The sequence below is a fragment of the Neolamprologus multifasciatus genome, chromosome 7 (assembly GCF_963576455.1).
Source record: "Neolamprologus multifasciatus chromosome 7, fNeoMul1.2, whole genome shotgun sequence".
Classification (NCBI taxonomy): Eukaryota; Metazoa; Chordata; class Actinopteri; order Cichliformes; family Cichlidae; genus Neolamprologus; species Neolamprologus multifasciatus.
In genome coordinates, this window is record NC_140445.1 from 53,059,803 (window position 1) to 53,085,379 (window position 25,577).

The 25,577-nt window shown below is 38.0% G+C and overlaps 2 protein-coding genes and 1 long non-coding RNA gene across 3 annotated transcripts in view; 2 read left to right on the top strand and 1 right to left on the bottom strand.

Moving 5' to 3' along the window:
* Positions 1 to 886: 886 nt before the first annotated feature.
* Positions 887 to 15,601, top strand: LOC146515398 (intestinal mucin-like protein; the record flags this gene model as incomplete). The annotated part of the gene is given in 11 exon segments (XM_085164568.1): positions 887 to 941; positions 1,602 to 2,665; positions 2,769 to 2,943; positions 3,062 to 3,309; positions 3,509 to 3,692; positions 3,783 to 3,981; positions 4,066 to 4,250; positions 4,421 to 4,490; positions 14,840 to 14,940; positions 15,143 to 15,174; positions 15,296 to 15,601. Coding segments are annotated over 11 exon segments (2,619 nt in total), but the record flags the coding sequence as incomplete, so codon positions are not given.
* On the bottom strand, positions 8,140 to 9,741 carry LOC146515399 (uncharacterized). Its single transcript, XR_014875093.1, has 2 exons — positions 9,331 to 9,741; positions 8,140 to 8,549 (listed from the first exon to the last, which is right to left on the bottom strand). It is a non-coding gene; the product is annotated as an uncharacterized LOC146515399 (long non-coding RNA).
* Positions 15,602 to 19,135: 3,534 nt separating the features above from the next.
* LOC146515400 (uncharacterized) overlaps positions 19,136 to 25,577 on the top strand; it is a 38,415-nt gene continuing 31,973 nt past the window's right edge. Inside the window, exons 1-17 of the mRNA XM_085164569.1 lie at positions 19,136 to 19,279; positions 19,478 to 19,516; positions 19,635 to 19,896; positions 20,006 to 20,120; positions 20,517 to 20,601; positions 20,683 to 20,795; positions 20,880 to 21,093; positions 22,573 to 22,698; positions 23,039 to 23,156; positions 23,235 to 23,373; positions 23,497 to 23,601; positions 23,692 to 23,761; positions 23,865 to 24,002; positions 24,085 to 24,249; positions 24,325 to 24,419; positions 24,523 to 24,649; positions 24,733 to 24,991. Coding sequence (XP_085020695.1) covers positions 19,201 to 19,279; positions 19,478 to 19,516; positions 19,635 to 19,896; positions 20,006 to 20,120; positions 20,517 to 20,601; positions 20,683 to 20,795; positions 20,880 to 21,093; positions 22,573 to 22,698; positions 23,039 to 23,156; positions 23,235 to 23,373; positions 23,497 to 23,601; positions 23,692 to 23,761; positions 23,865 to 24,002; positions 24,085 to 24,249; positions 24,325 to 24,419; positions 24,523 to 24,649; positions 24,733 to 24,991 — 2,249 coding nt within the window. The 5' untranslated portion in view covers positions 19,136 to 19,200. The remainder of the gene's footprint in view (positions 19,280 to 19,477; positions 19,517 to 19,634; positions 19,897 to 20,005; positions 20,121 to 20,516; positions 20,602 to 20,682; positions 20,796 to 20,879; positions 21,094 to 22,572; positions 22,699 to 23,038; positions 23,157 to 23,234; positions 23,374 to 23,496; positions 23,602 to 23,691; positions 23,762 to 23,864; positions 24,003 to 24,084; positions 24,250 to 24,324; positions 24,420 to 24,522; positions 24,650 to 24,732; positions 24,992 to 25,577) is intronic.

Consider the following 25,577-nt stretch of genomic DNA (forward strand, 5'->3'; position numbering starts at 1 on the left):
AATTGGAACACCGACTACAACACCAACTCATTCTACAACTACAAGTGGAACACCGACTACAACACAAACTCATTCTACAACTACAACTGGAACACCGACCACAACAACAGTTTTTTCTACAACAACACCAACTCATTCTACAACCACAACTGGAACACCGACTACAACACCAACTCATTCTACAACTACAACCTGGACTACAACAACAGGTTTTACTACAACAACACCAACTCATTCTACAACTACAAGTGGAACACCGACTACAACACCAACTCATTCTACAACTACAAGTGGAACACCGACTACAACAACAGGTTTTACTACAACAACACCAACTCATTCTACAACCACAACTGGAACACCGACTACAACACCAACTCATTCTACGACTACAAGTGGAACACCGACTACAACACCAACTCATTCTACAACTACAACCTGGACTACAACAACAGGTTGTACTACAACAACACCAACTCATTCTACAACTACAACCCCGGCTACAACACCAACTCATTCTACAACTACAATTGGGACACCGACTACAACACCAACTCATTCTACAACTACAAGTTGAACACCGACTACAACAACAGGTTTTACTACAACAACACCAACTCATTCTACAACCACAACTGGAACACCGACTACAACACCAACTCATTCTACAACTACAAGTGGAACACCGACTACAACACCAACTCATTCTACAACTACAAGTGGAACACCGACTACAAGAACAGGTTTTACTACAACAACACCAACTCATTCTACAACCACAACTGGAACACCGACTACAACACCAACTAATTCTACGACTACAAGTGGAACACCGACTACAACACCAACTCATTCTACAACTACAACCTGGACTACAACAACAGGTTTTACTACAACAACACCAACTCATTCTACAACTACAACCCCGGCTACAACACCAACTCATTCTACAACTACAATTGGGACACCGACTACAACACCAACTCATTCTACAACTACAAGTGGAACACCGACTACAACACCAACTCATTCTACAACTACAAGTTGAACACCGACTACAACAACAGGTTTTACTACAACAACACCAACTCATTCTACAACCACAACTGGAACACCGACTACAACACCAACTCATTCTACAACTACAAGTGGAACACCGACTACAACTCCAACTCATTCTACAACTACAACCTGGACTACAACAACAGGTTTTACTACAACAACACCAACTCATTCTACAACTACAAGTGGAACACTGACTACAACACCAACTCATTCTACAACTACAATTGGGACACCGAATACAACACCAACATCAACTCATTCTACAACCCCGACTACAACAACACCAACTCATTCTACAACAACAACTGGAACACCGACTACTACACCAACTCATTCTACAACTACAAGTGGAACACCGACTACAACAACAGGTTTTACTACAACAACACCAACCCATTCTACAACCACAATTGGAACACCGACTACAACACCAACTCATTCTACAACTACAAGTGGAACACCGACTACAACACAAACTCATTCTACAACTACAACTGGAACACCGACCACAACAACAGGTTTTTCTACAACAACACCAACTCATTCTACAACCACAACTGGAACACCGACTACAACACCAACTCATTCTACAACTACAACCTGGACTACAACAACAGGTTTTACTACAACAACACCAACTCATTCTACAACCACAACTGGAACACCGACTACAACACCAACTCATTCTACAACCACAACTGGAACACCGACTACAACACCAACTCATTCTACAACTACAAGTGGAACACCGACTACAACACCAACTCGTTCTATAACTACAACAACGACTACAACAACACCAACTCATTCTACAACAACAACTGGAACACCGACTACTACACCAACTCATTCTACAACTACAAGCTGGACTACAACAACAGGTTTTACTACAACAACACCAACTCATTCTACAACTACAAGTGGAACACAGACTACAACACCAACTCCTTCTACAACTACAAGTGGAACACCGACTACAACACCAACTCATTCTACAACTACCACCTGGACTACAACAACAGGTTTTACTAAAACAACACCAACTCATTCTACAACCACAACTGGAACACAGACTACAACACCAACTCATTCTACAACTACAAGTGGAACACCGCCTACAACACAAACTCATTCTACAACTACAACCCCGACTACAACAACACCAACTCATTCTACAACCACAACTGGAACACTGACTACAACACCAACTCATTCTACAACTACAAGTGGAACACCGACTACAACACCAACTGATTCTACAACTACAATCGCAACTACAACAACAGGTTTTACTTCAACAACACCAACTCATTCTACAACTACAACTCAGAGTACAACAACAGGTTCTACTGCAACAACACAGACTCATTCTACTACACCTGGAACACCTACTACAACAACAGGTTTTACTACAACAACACCAACCTATCCTACAACTACAACTGAAACTCCAACTACTACTCCTACATCAACAACACCAATTCATTCTACAAGTACAGCTGAAACTCCAACTACAATTTCAGCTTCTACAACACCTCATACTAGGATTATAACTGGAACACCAAAACCCACCATATCTTCTACCACTCATGTTACAAAGGTATGATTGAACCTTATTTTATAATTTTACAGCCATATACTTTTTCTAGTTTTGCAATCATGTTTTTTCAACACCCCCACCCCCACCCCCCCATTTGTACCAGGAACAAGAGTCTCATCCTTTTTGCAACTGCACTAAGGCCATATCCCTTGGCAACAACACATTTAAAATACTTCCTCATCACTGTTCACCCATTGAAAACATAACTTGCAGCAATGGAAAGAAACCAGTTCTTCTATATAACGAGTCCCAGTGCTGTCAACATTATGCTTGTGATTGTGAGTCTTTTTTTGTAAATTTGGTTAGTGCTTTTGTTTTTGTTTTTTTCAATGACATAAGTTTTTTTTTTTTTTTTTTATCAATTTCAGATTTTAATTTTTTGCCCTCTTTTTCCAGGTGAATGCAAAGGATGGGGCAATCATCATTACATTACATTTGATGGCTTCTATTACAATTATCAAGGAAACTGCACTTATGTTTTAATGCAAGAAATTAATCCAAGGCATCACTTAAGGATTTACATTGATAATGTGTTTTTTGATTCCACTGAAGATGTTTCCTGTCTTCGATCTATAATTATTTTAAATGGATCGTAAATTTTCAATTTGACAAATCATAACCTTACTGGAAGATCAAATTTGGAGGTAAAGCAAGGACCAGTGATTCTCTATTGTTGCTTTGATCTTTCTTGCACCGGCAGTTATACAGTATTTGTATACAGTATTTATACAGTATTTTTATTTGCCTAAAGTCATTCAAAGATAAGAGAACAACAAATAGAAACACTCATTGTTAATTTTGAGTATTCAACTTTTTTTTTCATGGCACTGTTTTCTGATATAGGCACTGAAAAATGGAGTACGTCTGAAACTGCCCTATTCACAAAATGGTGTTACAGTCATGAATTCAGGATTTGACTTGGTTTTGGAGATCCCTTCACTAGAAGTGGTCATTACATTTGGAGGAACTGGCTTCAGTGTTAATCTTCCATATAAAAACTTCGGCAATAATACCAAGGGTCATTGTGGTAAGAACTCTCTCTCTCTCGAGTAGCCACATTGCTTAACCCTTGGTTTGAGGTAAACCTCTATATTAATTGTATTATAATTACTGTCAGGAACATGTAACAATAACCCGAGCGATGACTGCATATTGCCTGGAGGTCAGCTTGCTGAAAGTTTTGCAGCGATGGCTGACAACTGGACTGCAAAAGATATTGGCCAAGGCAATTGCACGGTACCGCCTACAAAACCTACAAGTGCACAAGAACCACCACCTCTATACAAAACAGGCATTTGTGAGCTGCTTAATAGCAGGTAGACATTATCCAATCTATTCTGCCAGATTATCTCCATTCTGTTTGCATTTAAAACAAAATATTTTTCTTTTCTTTTTTACAGTCTCTTTGCAAAGTGCCATCCTATTATCTCGCCAAATAATTTCTACAAGGGTTGCATTTTTGATAGCAGCAATGTTAACAAAACAGAAGTGCTATGCACAAGTTTGCAAACTTATGCAGCAGCCTGTGCTCGTGCTGGAGTTTGTGTTTACTGGAGGAACCACACTAAAACAGAAAAGTGGTGTGGTAAGAAAGCTTGCAATATTTAATTGTAATTTCATTGGCTTGTTTGAGGAATTTTTTTGTTATCCTATAGTATTTAGGAGATAAAACAGGCTACGGTACATGTTATTTAACAAAATGGTTTAACAGGATGTATATTAAAAAAAAGATTTGTTTTTATATTTCACAAACAGCCAGTCACTGCCCATCACACCAAGTTTATGAGCCTTGTGGTCCTGCAGATCAGCCAACCTGTGAAGACAAGTAAGTTGTAATGGAAAAAAGGCATGTGTGTAAAGTGTCAAGCAACAAATTAGAAAAATATCCTTAATCTTGAAAACTGAAACAAATTTCAGAGTGACTCCTGAATGTTTTTATTAGAGGAAATGCTTTAAAAATAAATAAAATAAATATAATAAATAAATTATGTAAGCATTTGTATTAGTTTCCAATGGGTCGTAGGGTCATAGTCAATTCAATTTACATAGCACCAAATCTAAAATAATATTTGCCTCAAGGCACTTTAAATTTTAAGGTAACGACCCTAATATTATACAGAGAAGACCCTCTGTAGTTTTGCTGGATTATGGCAAAACAACATTTGCCTCATTCAGCTAGGGGGTGAAGAGAGGGAGACAGGACAAAAGATGTGCTGTGGACGAGAGTCAGAGATGAATAAAAACTATTAATAAATGCAGAGTGGTATATAAACACAGAGAGAGTGAAAAGAGTTCAGTGAGCAAGAGACACTCGTGGTATAATGCAAAGCCAACAAGCAGACTATTCCTACTGCAGCAAATCTAAAGAAGGGTTCGAGAACAATAAAGTAGTTCTAAACATTTCCTGGTCAAAGTGACTCCAAGTTTCCTTACAGTGTTACTGATTCAAACCATCATCAACCAAGGCCTTACTCAGATTTCCTGTCAGAATTCTGACTTTTTAAACAGATTTAGTCCTCAGCTCAGATAAAATAATCCAAAACACTTGCATTCAGTACTCAAGTACTCAAGTAAATATGACTCATTCAAACACACATTCCTTTTCTGCATCTAAGTGTTTTCTTTTCTAACATTCACTCACACTCTGATAAACACACCATAGGTAACTTCAGTTAAGTATTTTGATTAAGGATAGAGATTGGAGCAACCAGGGATTACATCAAGTACTTGAGGGTGGTTATGGCTCAAGAGGTAAGCCGCAGGATGATATGGAGGACCACAAGAGCCACGCGCATCGAAATAAAAAATCCTGTGCTTAATTAATGAATTGTAGAATAAAATCTGCATTTGTAAATTCATTTTTGAATTTCAATTTAATAAACTGATTTTTAAAATGCTTTTTAAGTCTTCATTTCAAAAAACATTTTCGAATTGCACTTTAATAAACTTCATTTCAAAAAACATTTTCGAATTGCACTTTAATAAACTTCATTTCAAAAACCTTTTTCGAATTGCACTCTAATAAACTGCATTTCAAAAACCTTTTTCGAATTGCACTTTAATAAACTGCATTTCAAAATCCATTTCCCTTTCCTGTTCACACAGGGATTAACATGTGGATTAGCATTTGGATTAGCAGTTGAATTAACAACTTCATTTTAAAAATCCTGCTGCTATTCAAATTAGCCACACCGTGGGATGTAAGGAGCTCTCTGATTGGTGGGTCAGACACAGGCAGTCTGCCAGCCTGGATTTTTCTAGCTCATAGCTTCGCCCTGCTAAGAAGCGTGTGTGCTTGTACAAAGGCCGTTCAGCCTCGGAATTTACACTCGGCTCGACATGGATATGTGAAGAATGAAGGGACCCTGCAGCGAAACGGAGAGCCCAACCTCTGACTGAGTGCCTGTTTACAAAGTCTGACCACCTGTGAAGGTAACGTGCTAACGTGGCTAACGCTAGCATCACCGCACATAGCCTCCTTATTTTAAGGACATCTTAGTTTATGAAAGTTTTACGTCGCAGCTGTACGAGCTAGCTACGTGTTTTGTAAGCTGCTGTGCTCTTCACAAATAAAGCTGGAAGCAGCTCAGACTATTAGAACCAGCACTGAGGCCTGTTACATTTATACAGTGTTAGAGCAAGGCTGCAGCCTATAGCCTTTAAACTAGCGATTAAAATGCTGACAGTAAACTCGTCAGTCCAGATGTTACCACATTACTTTGTGATACTTGTGAGTTAAAACAACTGAGACAGGCTGATTAAAATAACAGCTTTCAGTTCTCTCATTCAGCATATAAAGACTGGGGATCACACTACTGATTTCAGTTCATTTAATATGTGAGTGCACAGATTCATTCTCAACTGGATGTAAACGATGATCAAAGGTTGTATATATGATGAATTCATCAAATCCCAGCCTGTAACAGTGCGCTGAATTTTAGCGTTGAATGTCCAGTATATTCTAATCAGTGCAATCTAAGCATTCACTGAACCTACAGTATCTACACCTGTGTGGTAAAGCTACAGATAATGAAATTTTATTATTAATACAATATACATCATGAGAAACGAAAGCTGAAATTGATTCAGTTTAGTACTTTTCTCTGTATGCTCTGTGATTATAAAGGCCTTAAATTCTGTGATATATACTGTAAATGATTTTCACAGAGGTCTTAAAGTACTTAAATCACTGCTGATAGTCTGGTTGTTTATATTTTCACATTTTTGTGTCTGTAGGGCTGTTTGATGACAATTTGGACTCCTCTGGGAGATGAGGACACACCCACACCTGTTCCGTACTGCAGCCATTGATGGTGTTATGGCTCTGAGTCAGCTTTGGGCCATCAGACGCACACACTGGAAAACCAGCACCTGGACTTCATGCAGGAGAGACGGCCTCAGTGATGATGGACTCTGCATCCTCTACTTTACCTCCTAATCTCTTTCTCTTTAACACACAATTAAAATCTTAGTGAGGAAGTCTCTAACTTTGTACACATTTGTACTTTTACTTGTTTTATGAGTTATTTTTAAGAAGAGTAAAGTTATTCACAAAGGTTTTATTCTTCTGTATTTATTTTGTATCATGTACCACAGTCATACTGAACTATACAGACCTGGTGAATTGGAGAAAAAAAAAATCATATGAATGAATCATTCAGCTTCAGCAGTATTTCTATTCATCCTTCCAGTCTAATGTCAATTCACTGTTTGAGTTCAGTCTTTGTCTTACTCCAGAGAATACCACCTGGTTCAATCTTTTCATCTGATTATTGGGAAAACAGTTTTCTTCTGAGAGATGCTGCTAGAGCTGAAATAGAGCCCAAAGAAACAAAGTTTTGTCCCTCTGGATTTTCCATGGAAAATTGTTTTATCACTCACTCAGGTGACTTCTCCAGTGTCACGGATGAGTGATGAATGTATCTCCCACTGGAAACCATTGTGTCCAGTTAAAGTCAATCGACTTTTTTAAGGAGAGTTGTTAGATGCTGTGCTCATGAGGACAATGGGTTTTAAACTTGCAGCACAACACAAAGCTGAAATACTGGATCAACGATCAAAACAGATTGAGCAGAATTAAGTCAAAATGTAATATCCTCATATGATGACACATCACACATGATCCAGCATTGTTCTAAGAATACAAACTTTCTTATTGGAAGTTTCCACAGCTGCCAGAAAGGGACAGATTTCTGGCTGGTCTTAATGAGTGGTTGTTGCTCTCTTGTTTTCTCTGGAATTGCTGCACGGAGGATGTAACACCCATGATAAGCGCTGAGGTGTGTGTCCTTGTCAGAAATCAGCAATGCTCAGCTTCCAGGTAAGGAGAAGTGGAACCAGAAGATATTCAAATGCATCTCTCCACAGCTGCTGTTGAATTCTACAAAAAACAAAGTTTGTTAAAAACATTTGCAGGTGAATCACCACTGATTTATCACTGACATCCATTTACTCAAAAATTACTGACATGTGGATAACTAGAATATATAGTTTATAATTTCAACAATGTACTGTAAAAAATGGAACTTTATATGACAAATGTGGTGTGGTGCTTGTGGAATTTTTAACAAGGACCCTACAAAACTTTACAGTACTCATGCTGCCAAACTTCTGATGGCTAGGTGTGCAGTTCCTGCTTTAAATGCATTCACTTTTAAGATTAAGAAATCTAAGTGATAAGAGGCCAGAAATGTTTGAACTTGCTTATGAACCTAAATCACTGAGGCCGTCTCTCCTGCATGAAGTCCCGGTGCTGGTTTTCCAGTGTGTGCGTCTGATGGCCCAAAGCTGACTCAGAGCTGTAACACCTTCAATGGCTGCAGTATGGAACAGATGTGGGTGTGTCCTCATCTCCCAGAGGAGTCCAAATTGTCATCAAACAGCCCTACAGACACAAAAATGTGAAAATATAAACAACCAGACTATCAGCAGTGATTTAAGTACTTTAAGACCTCTGTGAAAATCATTTACAGTATATATCACAGAGCATACAGAGAAAAGTACTAAACTGAATCAATTTCAGCTTTCGTTTCTCATGATGTATATTGTATTAATAATAAAATTTCATTATCTGTAGCTTTACCACACAGGTGTAGATACTGTAGGTTCAGTGAATGCTTAGATTGCACTGATTAGAATATACTGGACATTCAACGCTAAGATTCAGCGCACTGTGTTACAGGCTGGGATTTGATGAATTTATCATATATACAACCTTTGATCATGTTTATGTCCAGTTGAGAATGAATCTGTGCACTCACATATTAAATGAACTGAAATCAGTAGTGTGATCCCCAGTCTTTATATGCTGAATGAGAGAACTGAAAGCTGTTATTTTAATCAGCCTGTCTCAGTTGTTTTAACTCACAAGTATCACAAAGTAATGTGGTAACATCTGGACTGACGAGTTTACTGTCAGCATTTTAATCGCTAGTTTAAAGGCTATAGGCTGCAGCCTTGCTCTAACACTGTATAAATGTAACAGGCCTCAGTGCTGGTTCTAATAGTCTGAGCTGCTTCCAGCTTTATTTGTGAAGAGCACAGCAGCTTACAAAACACATAGCTAGCTCGTACAGCTGCGACGTAAAACTTTCATAAACTAAGATGTCCTTAAAATAAGGAGGCTATGTGCGGTGATGCTAGCGTTAGCCACGTTAGCACGTTACCTTCACAGGTGGTCAGACTTTGTAAACAGGCACTCAGTCAGAGGTTGGGCTCGCAGGGTCCCTTCATTCTTCACATATCCATGTCGAGCCGAGTGTAAATCCCGAGGCTGAACGGCCTTTGTACAAGCACACACGCTTCTTAGCAGGGCGAAGCTATGAGCTAGAAAAATCCAGGCTGGCAGACTGCCTGTGTCTGACCAACCAATCAGAGAGCTCCTTACATCCCACGGCGTGGCTAATTTGAATAGCAGCAGGATTTTTAAAATGAAGTTGTTAATCCAACTGCTAATCCAATTGCTAATCCACATGTTAATCCCTGAGCGAACAGGAAAGGGAAATGAATTTTGAAATGCAGTTTATTAAAGTGCAATTCGAAAAAGGTTTTTGAAATGCAGTTTATTAAAGTGCAATTCGAAAAAGGTTTTTGAAATGCAGTTTATTAAAATGCAATTCGAAAAAGGTTTTTGAAATGAGTTTATTAAAGTGCAATTCGAAAAAGGTTTTTGAAATGCAGTTTATTAAAGTGCAATTCGAAAAAGGTTTTTGAAATGAAGTTTATTAAAGTGCAATTCGAAAAAGGTTTTTGAAATGAAGTTTATTAAAGTGCAATTTGAAAATGTTTTTTGAAATGAAGACTTAAAAAGCATTTTAAAAGTTTAAGTTTAATCAGTTTATTAAATTGGAATTCAAAAATGAATTTACAAATGCAGATTTTATTCTACAATTCATTAATTAAGCACAGGATTTTTTATTTCGATGCACGTGGCTCTTGTGGTCCTCCATAGGATGAGGACCCAATTGCAGAACTCAAACACAGATAACAAAAAGAGGCAGCTTTTTTTGCTGTAAACAATTTGTACACTAAAACCGAGAAAAAAAAACAGACTGGGAGACTTCAAACTAGGAACTAAGAAACTGGAACTGGAAACAACAAGTTAGAAACTAAAAGTAGGAACAGTGAGTGACGAGGGAAATGAGGAGCATGGTGGAAATATGCACAGCACAATTAGGGAAGACATGACAATGGACAGAGGGAAACAGAGGACCTAAATACGCAAAGGATAACAAGGGAATGAGACAGAGGAGGGAAATACAGCTGTGACTAATCAGACACAACAAGGCAGGGAAGAAGCAAAACTGAGTACACTAAACACAGGATGCGAGATGGTCAAATAAAGCAGCAAACATGAGGCACACACTAAGATGCAGACTGAACATAGGAAACAGAGGGAGGGAGAAAAACAGAGACATGACTGGGGAACAGGGAAATAAACATAAGGACAAAACTATATGTGGGACATGAAACAGTGAAGAAAAAAGACCAAAAGACTGGAAATCAGAGGAAACTAAATTATTAAACAAGGTCTAGGAACTAGAACTTTTAAAAAAAAAACTCAGGAGGCACTCTAAACTGAACATCAGAACTTCAATATTCATTATTCAATATTCTGGGACTTTATGATTCAAAGGTCGATATCAAATTTCTGTCATTTGATGTTTGGAGTACCATTATGTCCTTATACCTTTTCACATTTCCTGTCTTATTATGAAGGATTGTAAATAAAATGAGGGCTAAATTAAATGCAACATCTGGTACACTGGCCACCCGACACTAGTAAACAGAACCCGCAAAATAACCGAGCTAACATTAACATTAGTGGAATCAATCCTTTTTTTTAAAAAATCAGAACTTTAAAAGCAGTATTGAGCTAAGTGAAAACTAGGAAGCATTCATAACTAAGCTACATTTTTCCGCTCGTTCAGTTTGTATTACTCTACAAATTATACAAAAAAAAGCAGCCAGACTAGAGATTCTGATGAATGCACTGAAAAATTGAGCTTTTTCTCCCAAAGCTATCATAATATAATATAATAATAATACAGTGAAGACATAAAATCACTAACAAGATAATGGGCCTCTGTGAGAGGAATTTAGGTAGCTGCTTTGCACTGGGTTAGCACATGGCACTGAAGAAGTGGAGGAATTATATGCTATAATTTTACAACTCCTTCAGAAATACATCTGCAATAATGAAATATATTCCCAATAATGAAATAATGAAATATATTCCCACTGCTATATGATCCATAATTGTAAATTTAAACATGAATGTTGCCATGAATTATCATTTTACAAAATCAGTGTTTATCCTTAGTTTCAGCGTTTCTTCAGTTTGGCCCCTGGAAGACAATAGACTATGGTTTCAAGGTATCTCTGTCTTCTGTTTGTCAAAAGGTTTGTTTCCAAGTGAGGTAAAATGATTTGAAACGTAAATGGGTTGTCCTGTTTTCTCAACTCCTCTGGACAATCTGTTGGAGGAAAGCTAATAGTGATTAAACTACTTTCAGGGGCCTGTCTAGCTACACTTATTACAAGTATTGTCATTATTAAAGGAGGTTGAGGAGCAGTTAAACATTTGACACAGTAAGCAGGAAATTGTGGAAGGGACAAAAAGTAAAATTTCATTTATAGATATTAAATTAAGGCATTAATTATGCATGGTATGTCATCATCGTATATCATTGTGCTTCCTAGCAGCCACCTAACAAGTTATTTCCTCATAAGTCAACTACAAAGACTGGCATGATTAGTAAATTTGTGCCAGTCAAATCCGAACTGACACTGTTCCCTAAATCACTCTGCTTCACTTCTCCTCTTGCAGTTAAGCAAAAACAACACTCTGCCACTAAATATATGTATTTATTCATGCATTTTATACATTTATTAAAGACCCCTTAGTTTAAATATATAGGGTACATTAGATTGGGAACAGCTTTCCAGGTTGAATTTAGTCTTCTCATAGTGTGATTGACACACTAATGTGTTTGAATGATGCAGCGCTTTTAGGTTACTGCTATCACTGATTGCTTTTTGCTTGTGGCATGGTCTTCAGCTTAACTTTTTTTATTCACTGAGTCATCAGACCTTTTTTTGCCTTTTTATATTACCTAAACTAACTAAGAAACTACAGGCAGATCCACACAAAAATGGGCAGAAGCTAGCAAAAGGAAGCAAAAAGCTGTCACATTTTGAGCAACGCTGCTCTTAATCAGAGGATAATAAACACTGTGATGCCATTTTAAATAATGTTATGCTACACACAGTGAGGTTACATGAATGTAAGATGGAGATGTAAACATATTTGTATTACAACATTCAATTCAATTTTATTTATATAGCGCCAAATCACAACAAAAGTTGCCTCAAGGCACTTCATAGGTACAGAGAAAAACCCAACAATCATATGACCCCCTATGAGCAAGCAGTTTGGCGACAGTGGGAAGGAAAAACTCCCTTTTAACAGGAAGAAACCTCTGGCAGAACCAGGCTCAGGGAGGGGCGGCCATCTGCTGCGATTGGTTGGGGTGAGAGAAGAAAAACAGGATAAAGACATGCTGTGGAAGAGAGACAGAGGTTAATAACAGATATGATTCAATGCAGAGAGGTCTATTAACACATACTGAGTGAGAAAGGTGACTGGAAAGAAAAAAACTCAATGCATCATGGGAATCCCGCGGCAGCCTACGTCTATTGCAGCACAACTAAGGGAGGATTCAGGGTCACCTGGTCCAGCCCTAATTATATGCTTTAGCAAAAAGGAATGTTTTAAGCCTAATCTTGAAAGTAGAGATAGTGTCTGTCTCCCGAATCCAAACTGGAAGCTAGTTCCACAGAAGAGGGGCCTGAAAACTGAAGGCTCTCCCTCCCATTCTACTTTTAAATACTCTAGGAACAACAAGCAGGCCTGCGGTGCGATAGCTAAGTGCTCTAATAGGGTGATATGGTACTACAAGGTCATTAAGATAAGATGGGGCCTGATTATTCAAGAACTTGTATGTGAGTAGCAGGATTTTGAATTCAATTCTGGATTTAACAGGAAGCCAATGAAGGGAAGCCAAAACCGGAGAAATATGCTCTTGCTGCAGCAAGAGTACTGACTGCAGCGAGTTTGTAGGACATCCTGATAATAATGAATTACAGTAGTCCAGCCTGGAAGTAATAAATGCTTGAACTAGTTTTTCAGCGTCACTCTGAGACAGGATATTTCTAACTTTAGAGATGTTGCGGAAATGGAAGAAAGCAGTCTTACATATCTGTTTAATATATGCGTTGAAGGACATGTCCTGGTCAAAAATGACTCCAAGGTTCCTCACAGTGTTACTGGAGGCCAAGGTAATGTCATCCAGAGTAAGAATCTGGTTAGATACCATATTTCTAAGATTTTCAGCTCCGAGTAAAATAACCTCAGTTCTATCCGAATTAAGAAGCAGAAAGTTAGCGGCCATCCAGGTCTTTATGTCTTTAAGATATTCCTGCAGTTTAACTAATTGGTGTGTGTTATCTGGCTTCATGGACAGAGTTGGGTGTCATCTGCATAGCAGTGAAAATGTATGCTATGTTTTCTAATGTTACTGCCTAAGGGAAGCATGTATAATGTTAACCGAATTGGTCCTAGCACTGAGCCCTGTGGAACACCATAATTGACCTCAGTGTGTGAAGAGGACTCTCCATTTACATGTACAAATTGGAATCTATTAGATAGATATGATACAAACCACTGCAGCACAGTACCTGTAATACCTACAGCATGTTCTAATCGCTCTAATAGGATATTATGGTCAACAGTATCGAACGCTGCACTAAGGTCTAGCAGGACAAGCACAGAGATGAGTCCACTGTCAGAGGCCATAAGAAGATCATTTGTAACCTTCACTAAAGCTGTTTCTGTGCTGTGATGAGCTCTGAAACCTGACTGAAACTCTTCAAATAAACCACTCCTCTGCAGATGATCTGTTAGCTGTTTGACAACTACTCTTTCAAGGATTTTTTGATATGAAAGGAATGTTGAAGATTGGCCTATAATTAGCTAAGACTGTTGGGTCTAGAGATGGCTAACATGACTGAAGGATAATAAACAAAAAGAAGAACCTTTATTATGTGGGGCTCAAATCAACCAGTAAAACTGCTCATGCCTCTATATTGTATTTATAGATTTTCAAAGGTGTACAAATTCCATAGTTGCTGTGACAGTGAGGTTTCACATACAATGTTGCAATTTAGTGTATAAATATTTTAGTAAATACTTTACACTTGCAGTGAAAAACAAATGCAGAGAGAAAAACACCCGATAGGCTATCCTAAACTGCTGTCAGACCTGTTAACTATCATGAAGGATCGGACAACTTTAAAGATATGCAAAAACATGCAGATGTCACTTGCACATGTTCAGTTCTGGTACAACTGGGAGGGGTCACAGTATGAGTTATTTATTCTATTTTTTTTAAGCTGGTGAAATTCTAGTGTTCAGATTTGCCAAATTTAGAATTGCCTGATTGTTGGTCACATTTTTTCTGGTGCAACTAATAGATCAAACTGGAGCCCTGCCATGTGGTTTTTTGTTTTTTGTTTTGGTCCTCCCAGCAATGGGAAACAGTTTGTGATATTTGCCTTGAAAATCCATTATAGTCAAAAGGGCTAATGCTTTTTCTCACTGTCTGAATATTTTAGCTCTTACGAACCCACCATGAACTTTACTGCTGAGGGCTGTTTTTGTCCTGATGGAATGAAACTTTTCAGCAGACAGTCCAACATATGTGTGAAAACATGTGGTAAGTTTGGTATAATTGCCCGGGTTGTATCATTTCAGTGAATACACATTGTGATGCTTGTGATCTATATGTGTGGATCTATACGTATGGAGGAAATTCTAAGTAACTTGTAATATAAGAAATCGCTTTACTGCATGCAGTGAATGAATGATTATGTTTGGAATTAATTACAATTAAGATTAAATCATTTTTGTTTCAACAGGATGTCTTGATCCTGAGGGTAATTCTCGTGAGGTGAGCAAAGTCTTAATTTCATGTTCAGTTAAAATCCTAACCTTTACTTAGCTGCAAGAGACAAATGTGACATATTACATGAAACCACAGTATTATATATTACTTTCTATATGACTTTCAGTTCAATGAAAGATTTGAGCTCAAATGCCAGAAGTGCACCTGTGAAGAATCCACAAAGACTGTGACTTGCAAACCTAAGGAGTGCCCAAAACCAAACATAAGAGAATGCTCTGATGATGGATTTGTCCTCATCAACCAAACTGATCCATCAGATCCCTGCTGTTCTACCCCTGTTTGCCGTAAGACTTGTAGCATCAAGGCAATCGTGTGTTTAATGTGTTTAGATGACTGTTGGCTGATGTTAATTTTAAGTTTTGCATGGTTTCCTTTAAATATGCTACTGCAAAGAGAACAAATTACCCTGTAATATTTTCAACATGGAGAAGTACAGTGGGGCAAAAAAGTATTTAGTCAGCCACCGATTGTGCAAGTTCCCCCACTTAAAATGATGACAGAGGTCAGTAATTTGCACCAGAGGTACACTTCAACTGTGAGAGACAGAATGTGAAAAAGAAATCCATGAATTCACATGGTAGGATTTGTAAAGAATTTATTCGTAAATCAGGGTGGAAAATAAGTATTTGGTCACCTCAAACAAGGAAAATCCCTGGCTCTCACAGACCTGTAACGTCTTCTGTAAGAAGCTTTTCTGTCCCCCACTCGTTACCTGTATGAATGGCACCTGTTTGACCTCATCATCTGTATAAAAGACACCTGTCCACAGCCTCAACCAGTCAGACTCCAAACTCCGCCATGGCCAAGACCAAAGAGCTTTCGAAGGACACCAGGAAAAGAATTGTAGACCTGCACCAGACTGGGAAGAGTGAATCTACAATAGGCAAGCAGCTTGGTGTGAAAAAATCAACTGTGGGAGCAATCATCAGAAAATGGAAGACATACAAGACCACTGATAATCTCCCTCGATCTGGGGCTCCACGCAAGATCTCATCCCGTGGGGTCAAAATGATCATGAGAACGGTGAGCAAAGATCCCAGAACCACACGGGGGGACCTGGTGAATGACCTGCAGAGAGCTGGGACCAAAGTAACAAAGGTCACCATCAGTAACACACTACAACGGCAGGGAATCAAATCCCGCAGTGCCAGACGTGTTCCGCTGCTGAAGCCAGTGCATGTCCAGGCCCGTCTGAAGTTTGCCAGAGAGCACATGGATGATACAGCAGAGGATTGGGAGAATGTCATGTGGTCAGATGAAACCAAAGTAGAACTTTTTGGTATAAACTCAACTCGTCGTGTTTGGAGGAAGAAGAATACTGAGTTGCATCCCAAGAACACCATACCTACTGTGAAGCATGGGGGTGGAAACATCATGCTATGGGGCTGTTTTTCTGCCAAGGGGACAGGACGACTGATCCGTGTTAAGGACAGAATGAATGGGGCCAAGTATCGTGAGATTTTGAGCCAAAACCTCCTTCCATCAGTGAGAACTTTGAAGATGAAACGAGGCTGGGTCTTCCAACATGACAATGATCCAAAACACACCGCCCGGGCAACAAAGGAGTGGCTCCGTAAGAAGCATTTGAAAGTCCTGGAGTGGCCTAGCCAGTCTCCAGACCTCAACCCCATAGAAAATCTGTGGCGGGAGTTGAAAGTCCGTGTTGCTCGGCGACAGCCCCAAAACATCACTGCTCTTGAGAAGATCTGCATGGAGGAATGGGCCAAAATACCAGCTACTGTGTGTGCAAACCTGGTAAAGACCTATAGTAAACGTTTGACCTCTGTTATTGCCAACAAAGGTTATGTTACAAAGTATTGAGTTGTATTTTTGTTATTGACCAAATACTTATTTTCCACCCTGATTTACGAATAAATTCTTTACAAATCCTACCATGTGAATTCATGGATTTTTTTTTTTCACATTCTGTCTCTCACAGTTGAAGTGTACCTCTGGTGCAAATTACTGACCTCTGTCATCATTTTAAGTGGGGGAACTTGCACAATCGGTGGCTGACTAAATACTTTTTTGCCCCACTGTATATTGCTTTGTATTACAAAAAAAAAAAAAAAAAAACGTAAATTTGGTAGGGAAAAATTATACATTTTTTGACAGGCTCCATGTGTATTGTAAAATTTGGTAATATATATACATATACACACACACAATACACATGCAAACGACTGTGTAACAAAATTAAGAGAATACTTGAATAACCTTAACTTTTTAATGTGATGGTAATCCAGCCACCGAGGTATCAATGAATTTCATTTACCATTGTTATCATTTTGTCCTGTAAAGATTTTTTGTCATGTCTCCACTTATGATACTTTTTGATACCTTAAATATCACTATAATTTACCCACAATATTCAATATGACCCAAAATAAATGACCAAACCCATAAACACATTAGGAATGTTTTATAGTAGTCAGGACTGAGAGCCATTTTCCAATAAATGTTTATAAAACCTACAATCATTTTTCAGCCACAGTTATTGCCCCCTTAGTGGCCATTAAATAGAATGTGGACTTAAGGGCACTTCCACTCTGGCTGCACTTTTCAGTCCCCATGTTTTCATCATCAAGGTTCCTTCGTTTGCCTGTTAAGACAGAAGTGCTAGTATCATTGTTTAGATATCTTTACTAGAAACACTGCATCTATCGAGAAGATTCTATTTTATATACACACACTGCTAGGTAATTGTATTTTATGTATTAATTAGGTTTTACCTTTATATTTATAACTATTAAAAGCAATTCCTTTTTGCTATACCAAAGGTTCTATCTCAACATTTTTATTACACTCAAAACAACATGTAAAAAAACTAACTGACTAATTTAAAACTACAACTATTTCTGAAGTTTCTATGTGAGGTTTATTTTTCTGCTTCACAGAAACACTGTAAATGCCTAACTGACATGAGCATACACAAAGAGCACAACTTACATGCTAGTGCATAGTGGTTATGTTAACTCCATCTTGTTTCAAAGGTATAATAAGGTTATTTAAAGTTCACTATCTTAGTTTAATGTGTCAGCAAGCTAAAATTTAATTACTTGCACAAAGTTGAGTCCTAATAAGACTGTTTTAAAACAGTACCATTAAATTGTTATAGTTACATCTGGGGAAGTTAAAATGTAACTAAAGTTAGTAGGATCTATCCTCTTGGGGCTGTGAGACATTAAACCAAATGTTACACTTGTTGAGCAAACTACACAGAAAATAGTGCAGTTATCATGATAACTGATGATATTTGGCAATGTAAAAATATTGGCAAAGCCTCAGAATTACATCAGTCTCATCATCTCACTTTTTGAGCATTTGATGTATGTTAATCCAAAGCTACTTATGCTGATTACATATACATCCCATCATGTAGTTAAATCTTAACTTAAATGTGAATAAAGTGTCTTACCTGGTAAGACAAAGCAGACAGTCTTAGTGTGTAAACCCTTTCACATCTACACATCTTTGACAAATGTTTACTCAAAGTATGATTCATTGATTCATAGATGTATTTTACATCAGCAAATTTACTTATGTCAGTGAAAGATACGAAGGCCAACCCACAGTTCAAATTCTCTGGGCTGGTCTTTCTGACAATGACGTGAGAAAAGCATGCAATCCTTGTTTGACAATGTGTTGTTCTCATGAAAATCTGACCTGAAAGTGTTCCATAATAAAAACAAACAAACTGTATGGCAATTCAGTTTAAAATATTTTTCTTTATAATGTTGATGTTTATCCAAGATTAGCATTAAAACTGAGGTATGGAGCATGAGAGAGGGAGTGACAAAATATATCATGACTCAAACAGATGAAGATGAAATGTTGTTATAAGACACTTCATGGGTGTGATTTTAATGTAGACAAAAAGGTGAACACCCAGGATGCATCTTCTGCTCCTCCTAAACTGCAAACATCAAATGAACTATATTACACGGCCCTTTCAGTGAGGTATCAGTTGGTGCACCTTTCCCTCTCTCTGGACAGGGATTGCTCAAAGCCATGAGGTCAGTCAGCATGCAGCTAGAATGGGTGATACCATGGCTCAGCCTTTGCCTTGGCCTATCAGCAGCCACCATTGGTATGTAGACTATTGTAACACAAAGAGAGTGGTATCCATGACTGTGTGAAGATGAAACTTTAATTATTTCAGCTTTTTTTTCTTCTGTTTTGAGTTACATTAAGATGAACAGAACTCAAGTACAAGTCATATTTGTCTTCTGACATAATGACGATATGTAGGTGTTATAAATGTTATTTTCTTTTTCTTCTTTTTAAGTCACGGTTCAGGACACTGGAAAAATTCCAGTAATTACAGGTAATTTATTTTTCAGAGACAAAATAACGCATAAATGAATATGCGTTAATATGCGTTAACGAATAAATAAATGATTAACCATTACACTTGTGTAATGACTTATTTTCTTTCAAAATAGTAGTGAGCCCATCTCACAACAACCAGTTCTGCAGCACATGGGGAAACTACCACTTTAAGACATTTGATGGGAATTTGTTCAGGCTTCCATCCACTTGCAGCTACATCTTTGCATCCCAGTGTAAGGCAGACTACAGCAGTTTCAACATTGAGCTCCAACGACAGGAGTCCGATAAGGTTACCACCATAAAGAAAGTCACAATGAAACTGGATGGTGAAGTTGTGGAATTAGCTAATGGATTCATCAAAATCAACAATGAACCGTGAGTCTGTCTTACAAATGTGATTTTTCATTGACAGCTGATGCACTGGTTTAATGGACGATTAATATTTAATCTAACTATGATGATTTTTTTTTTTTATTCCTTATAGTGCTGAAATACCCTTCAGTCGGGGTGGCATTTCAGTAGAAAGAATTGCATCCTATGTTAAAGTTCAGGCAAAGCTGGGATTGGTCTTAATGTGGAATCAAGAAGACTCCCTCTGGGTATGTTTTTTACCTACTGTGTTCGACGTCACTAATGTTTCTGAAGTAATCTATAATAAATAAATTATGCTGATTATAATTACTAAAGAAAGCTATGTGGATTTTGTGCTTGATACAAAAAAATCTCATATACTGCAGATTATAGTAAATAAACTGTATATTACATTAAACAAATAACTACCAAAGTGTGCTATATGATTTAAACACACTGTGTGTGTGTGTCGTGTATTGCTACAGAAATGTTCAGTTTTTTAATTAATATTACCTTTAGCACAGGTAAAAAAAAACAGCTTTACCAGAGTATTCCTCACTGCCCTGTATTATTCAAATAGTAATTATAGATTTCATCTTTATTTCTGCATTTAATTCATATCTAATTTTTGAAATGGTTTTAAGGTTGAACTGGATGCAAAATTCAGAAATCAAACTTGTGGTCTGTGTGGTGACTTCAATGAACTGAATAATGAGTTCACAAATTCAGGTAACAACTAAATCCTAAAGCTTAAAGAAGACTACAATCCAATTCAGTGATCACACTTGCTAAAACATAATTTTCTATTAGATACAGGGGCTTCTTACTGTATTGAAGAATATGGGGACAAGTGGAAAATCAGTGGTCTGTCTGACAATTGTGAGACCACATCCTTTCAAGCCAAAGGGTCATGTGAAGTTCCGGTATGTCAAATTATTTTTGATTGGAAGTATCTTACATATATTTAAATGCATAATAAAAAATGCATAATAATCTTTGACCAACAGGAAGATCTCTGCCAGAAACTGAAGACTGAAAGTGCATTTGACAGTTGTCAAGGCCTGATTGAAACCGAGTCCTTCATTAATGCCTGTAAGGAAGATCTGTGCTCCTGTGTCAGCAACGATACGTCTTGTGTGTGTGCGACCATGTCAGAGTACTCCCGTCAGTGTGCTCATGCAGGCGGGACACCAGGGCAGTGGAAGACCCCAAATTTCTGTGGTAAGAACATAAACAAGGGGATTTGTTGTTTTCACCGTACTAACATCCAGTAGCGGTTTTAGATACGAGCGACACGGGTGGTTGCCCGGGGCGGCATCGTGGTGGGGGGCGGCATCACAGGCATCAGCAAAAAATAATAATAATAATGCTCGTACTCATGCTGCCCCGACGTCAGCCAGCGCATATTGGGAATGGCATAGGCACCGACCGGTTTTCTATTGCCCATTTGCTGGGAGTAAGGGCGCCCTTCGTTTGCGAGGTGCGCCTGCTGCTTGTTGCGCAGAGAGGGGAGGGCGGGGGATTCTGTGACCGGCTGGAGCAGCATCTATTAACCAACTCGCAAAATAAAACAAAATAAAAACAAACCAACAAACACGAAAACACCAGATATTATGATACAGATTTATAATTTGCACCGATGTTTTTTTCGAAATTCTATACACGAAAAGTGAGCGCGAGAGCCCTCGGTGCGCCTGCTCGCTGCTGAAGTCAAAGTAAACTTTATTGTCATCTCCGCTACATACAGTCCAGTATATAGAGAGACGAGACGACGAGGCTCCAGTTACAGCAGTGCAAGTAAACAAACAATAAATATAAGAAGAGTAAGAAAATAAATCTACACTTCAGGACTAGAGGTAAAGGGATCAATAACAATTTAAAATTTACAGTTTGATGATTTAAAGTCTCACACACAACCTGTCGAAAGGGGAGGGGGCTGCTTCCAAATAGAGCACATTCCATTTATAATGTTGTAAATCCAAGCCCATTATGGATTCATGATTTGAATCCTGGGTTGTGTGAAATCTCAGAAATGCACCCTAGACAAAGTGAATCTGTGAACTAAGGTGTAGGTCTATTAGGTTATGTTGTGCTGATCCTCGGGTTGAGGGATGGGTGTTCATAGTGGAGTGCAAAATTAAAACCAATAGAAATGGACTAGAAAAGTTTAAAGCCATCAGGTCCTCAGTTTAGAAAAAAGAGAAAAGAAGAGGAGGAGAAACCAGCAAAAGATACAGATAAGCAGATGTGTGATTGGACAATGGCAGGTCATCCTGAAACAATCAGAATCAGAATACTTTATTAATCCCTAAGGAAATTATGTGGGTTACAGTTGCTCCAAGAAGAAATGGTAAAAAATAGCAACAGTAACAGACTAAACTCCAAACAATACATTATGTTACAGATTTTAACATTAATTCGTCAGTGTCAATTGTTGATTCTTCCTGTTCTCATTGTATGACGAATTATGATGGCTGTTTGGTAGCCGTTTGCATATAATGCATACTCTCTCTCTCTCTTCATATGTGTGTGTGTACAACAGTTTTATGTTAATGTACAATCCTTAATATGTTTTGTCTGTGTGTGTGGGGGGGGCAGAGGGAGTGTTCGCCCAGGGCGCCAAACAGGCTAGGACCGCCACTGCTAACATCACAATTACTTGTTTATTAATTTTAATTCTAACTTTTGTGTGCTTAAAAGGAAAACCATGCCCCTTCAACCTGGAGTATAAGGAATGTGGTAATCCCTGCATGGACACTTGCAAAAACCAGGGCACAAACCAAGTGTGTAGTGAACACTGTGTTGATGGATGTTTCTGTCCATTTGGTAAGTTTTGCAGCTTCTAGAGGATAATATTCTTTCTTTTTTTTAAAAAATTGGGGCTAGTATGTATTCACTATTATAATTCTTAGGTTATCACTTCTTTAAATGTATTAGTTTTAGTGTATTTGTGAAGCTAAATTGGATAATATTTGATCAAATGTTGCCACAGTGAAATCTAAGAAAAATTCTTCTTAGGTCTTTTTAGCCCATTGGGAAAGTGAGGAAAGTGAGGACATCTATGTTAAAAAATAGGAACATTTGGGGCCTCAAAATGTGCCGATGACATACCCATCAGACCTAATGGTGATTTTGTGTATTATCATAAAACTATCTGTTTCCAAAGGGACTGTCTTGGATGATGTCACACATACTGGGTGCGTCACTGTTGACAGCTGCAGCTGCCTGCATAATGGAGAAATATACCAACCGGGGCAATCCTACTCCGGGCCATGCAAGAGCTGGTAACTGTATCATTTATAACTTCATGTCTATATTCACACTGGTTTATGAAGATGAACTGACGGACCTCTGTTTAACAGCACCTGCAAAAATGGTGAGTGGATCTGTAATCTTAAAGACTGTCCTGGTGTTTGTTCCATCCTGGGTGGCTCTCACATCACCACCTATGACGATAAAACGTATATGTTTCACGGAGAGTGTTCTTATGTTCTGACGAAGGTGAGGTGAAACAGAAAATAACTTTCTTTCTTTTTTTATATTATTTTTATTGTTATTATTCACAAACATGTATTATACATGTAAACTACACGTGTAAGTGCATTTTTGACTTTTCAATTTTAGGAAATCAAAGGGACTTTCAGCCTTCAAGGCGACTTGGCTAAATGTGAAATATCTGATCAATCAACTTGTCTGGCTTCAATCACTCTACTACTGTCAGATCATGTGGTAAAATATATGTATATTTTAATCCAGTTTATTTTGTTTTCCAATGGTTCAGATGGCTTTTCTGATATAGTAATATACTTTGTCCTATAGATGGTTAAAATTGATGCCAGTGGGCAGGTCTTTTACAACAAACTGCTCTCTCAACTTCCTCTCTTTTTGGGTGAGCACTTGTTTGTCTTTTAGTGAATGAAATCCCAACATTTAAATGAGTCTCATCATTTAATTTGAAAATATATACATATAAAATATATTTCCCTTTACAGATCATATCACAATTTTCCACCCATCTACATTCTTTCTTGTAATCCAAACCACCTACGGGCTTGATGTTGAGATTCAGCTCATACCTGTTATGCAGGTCTACATCAAAGCCAGTGTATCTAATAAAGGAAAACTCCTCGGTGGGTTTGGATTTTGATTGGTTTTGGGATTAAGTTTAAAGTGTGAAGATTGTTATGTTACACCATGATCATCTTTATCCAGGTCTGTGTGGAGATTTTGATAACGATGGATCACAGGACTTCAAAACAACCTGCGGTATAATTGAAAAAACAGCTTGGACATTTGCCAACACATGGAAAACCAAGCCAAACTGCCCTGATGTGACAAATATACTCGGGGACCCCTGTAGTATGAGTACAGAAAAAGGTAGGTCACAGTCATCATGCTCTATGTTTTGTTGATGGCCTATCACTTCTTAAGTAAACCTGTTTCTTTCTGTAGAGAAATATGCCAAACACTGGTGCTCCCAGCTGTCAGACCCAAAAGGCGTTTTTTCACTGTGCCATCCTGTGGTACACCCAGTAGAGTATCAACTTGTAAGCAGGGATTTCTTCTTTTTTGTAATCAAGTGTATGTTTTTATTTTAATTATTTATTAGCTTTAACTGATGATTAAGCTTTTTGCTGTTTCTCTTCGCAGAATTGTATTTATGACACCTGTGCCTGTGAAAAAAGTGAGGATTGCTTGTGTGCTGCTTTATCCGCCTATGTTCATGCGTGTGCTATTGAAGGCGTATTATTGACTGGATGGAGGAACAACACATGCCGTAAGTTTAAATGAAATTATCTACTACAATAAATCATATCTGTCTCTGTTTAAACTGTAAAGGGTCCTTTTTTCTTCCAACAGAGAAATACACAAATGACTGCCCACCTACTTTTGTGTATGACTACAAAATGACAAGCTGCGGTCGCACCTGTCGCTCTCTTAGTCAGTCAGATTTAACATGTGGGGTTGATTTTACTAAGCTTGATGGCTGTGGCTGTGCTGAGGGAACTTATCTAAATGAAAAGAACGAGTGTGTGTTACCCTCACAATGTTCCTGTTACGCTGGAGACACAGTGGTGCATCCCGGGCAGGTTACTACACTCAGTAATGGACAGATTTGGTATGTTTTTCCATGTATTCTGTATTTTTATTAATTCATTAATTTAGTTATTTATTTATTTTGTGTTTTGATGATGTTTGATGGTTAACATAAAGTAGATAAGAACAAGGGAAGAGAAAACACCAATAATTTAGTATGCTGTGAAGTACTGCACTTGTGCTTGCCAAGATGTTTTTTTTGGTGCCTTTATACTTGTAGAAGAGTATGCGATTGGTTGGTTGTACTTTGCCCTACAAAAGTCTGCCTAAAGTGGAGTGAAATTGTGGCCAATATATGAGACAAAAACTGTAAACTTGTTACATTTCTATTTTTTGTCTGGAAATTTTTTTCCATGTCCATTTTTTTATGGGGCAAGATATTTGATACTTTGAAACCAGGTACTAGTAACCAATGTTCCTTCTAATTTTTTATGTGTCTGAGCAAACACACAAACTCTCTGAGCGGTCCCTTGGACCACCGTATGCAACATTAGACGTGTGCACAGCATTGAATCCATCCAAGTTACATGGTTTATTAAAATAATCAAATTACAGCATTTATGCAGCATTATGTTAGACTACTTTTAATTAAGTGCTTTAGCCCACTT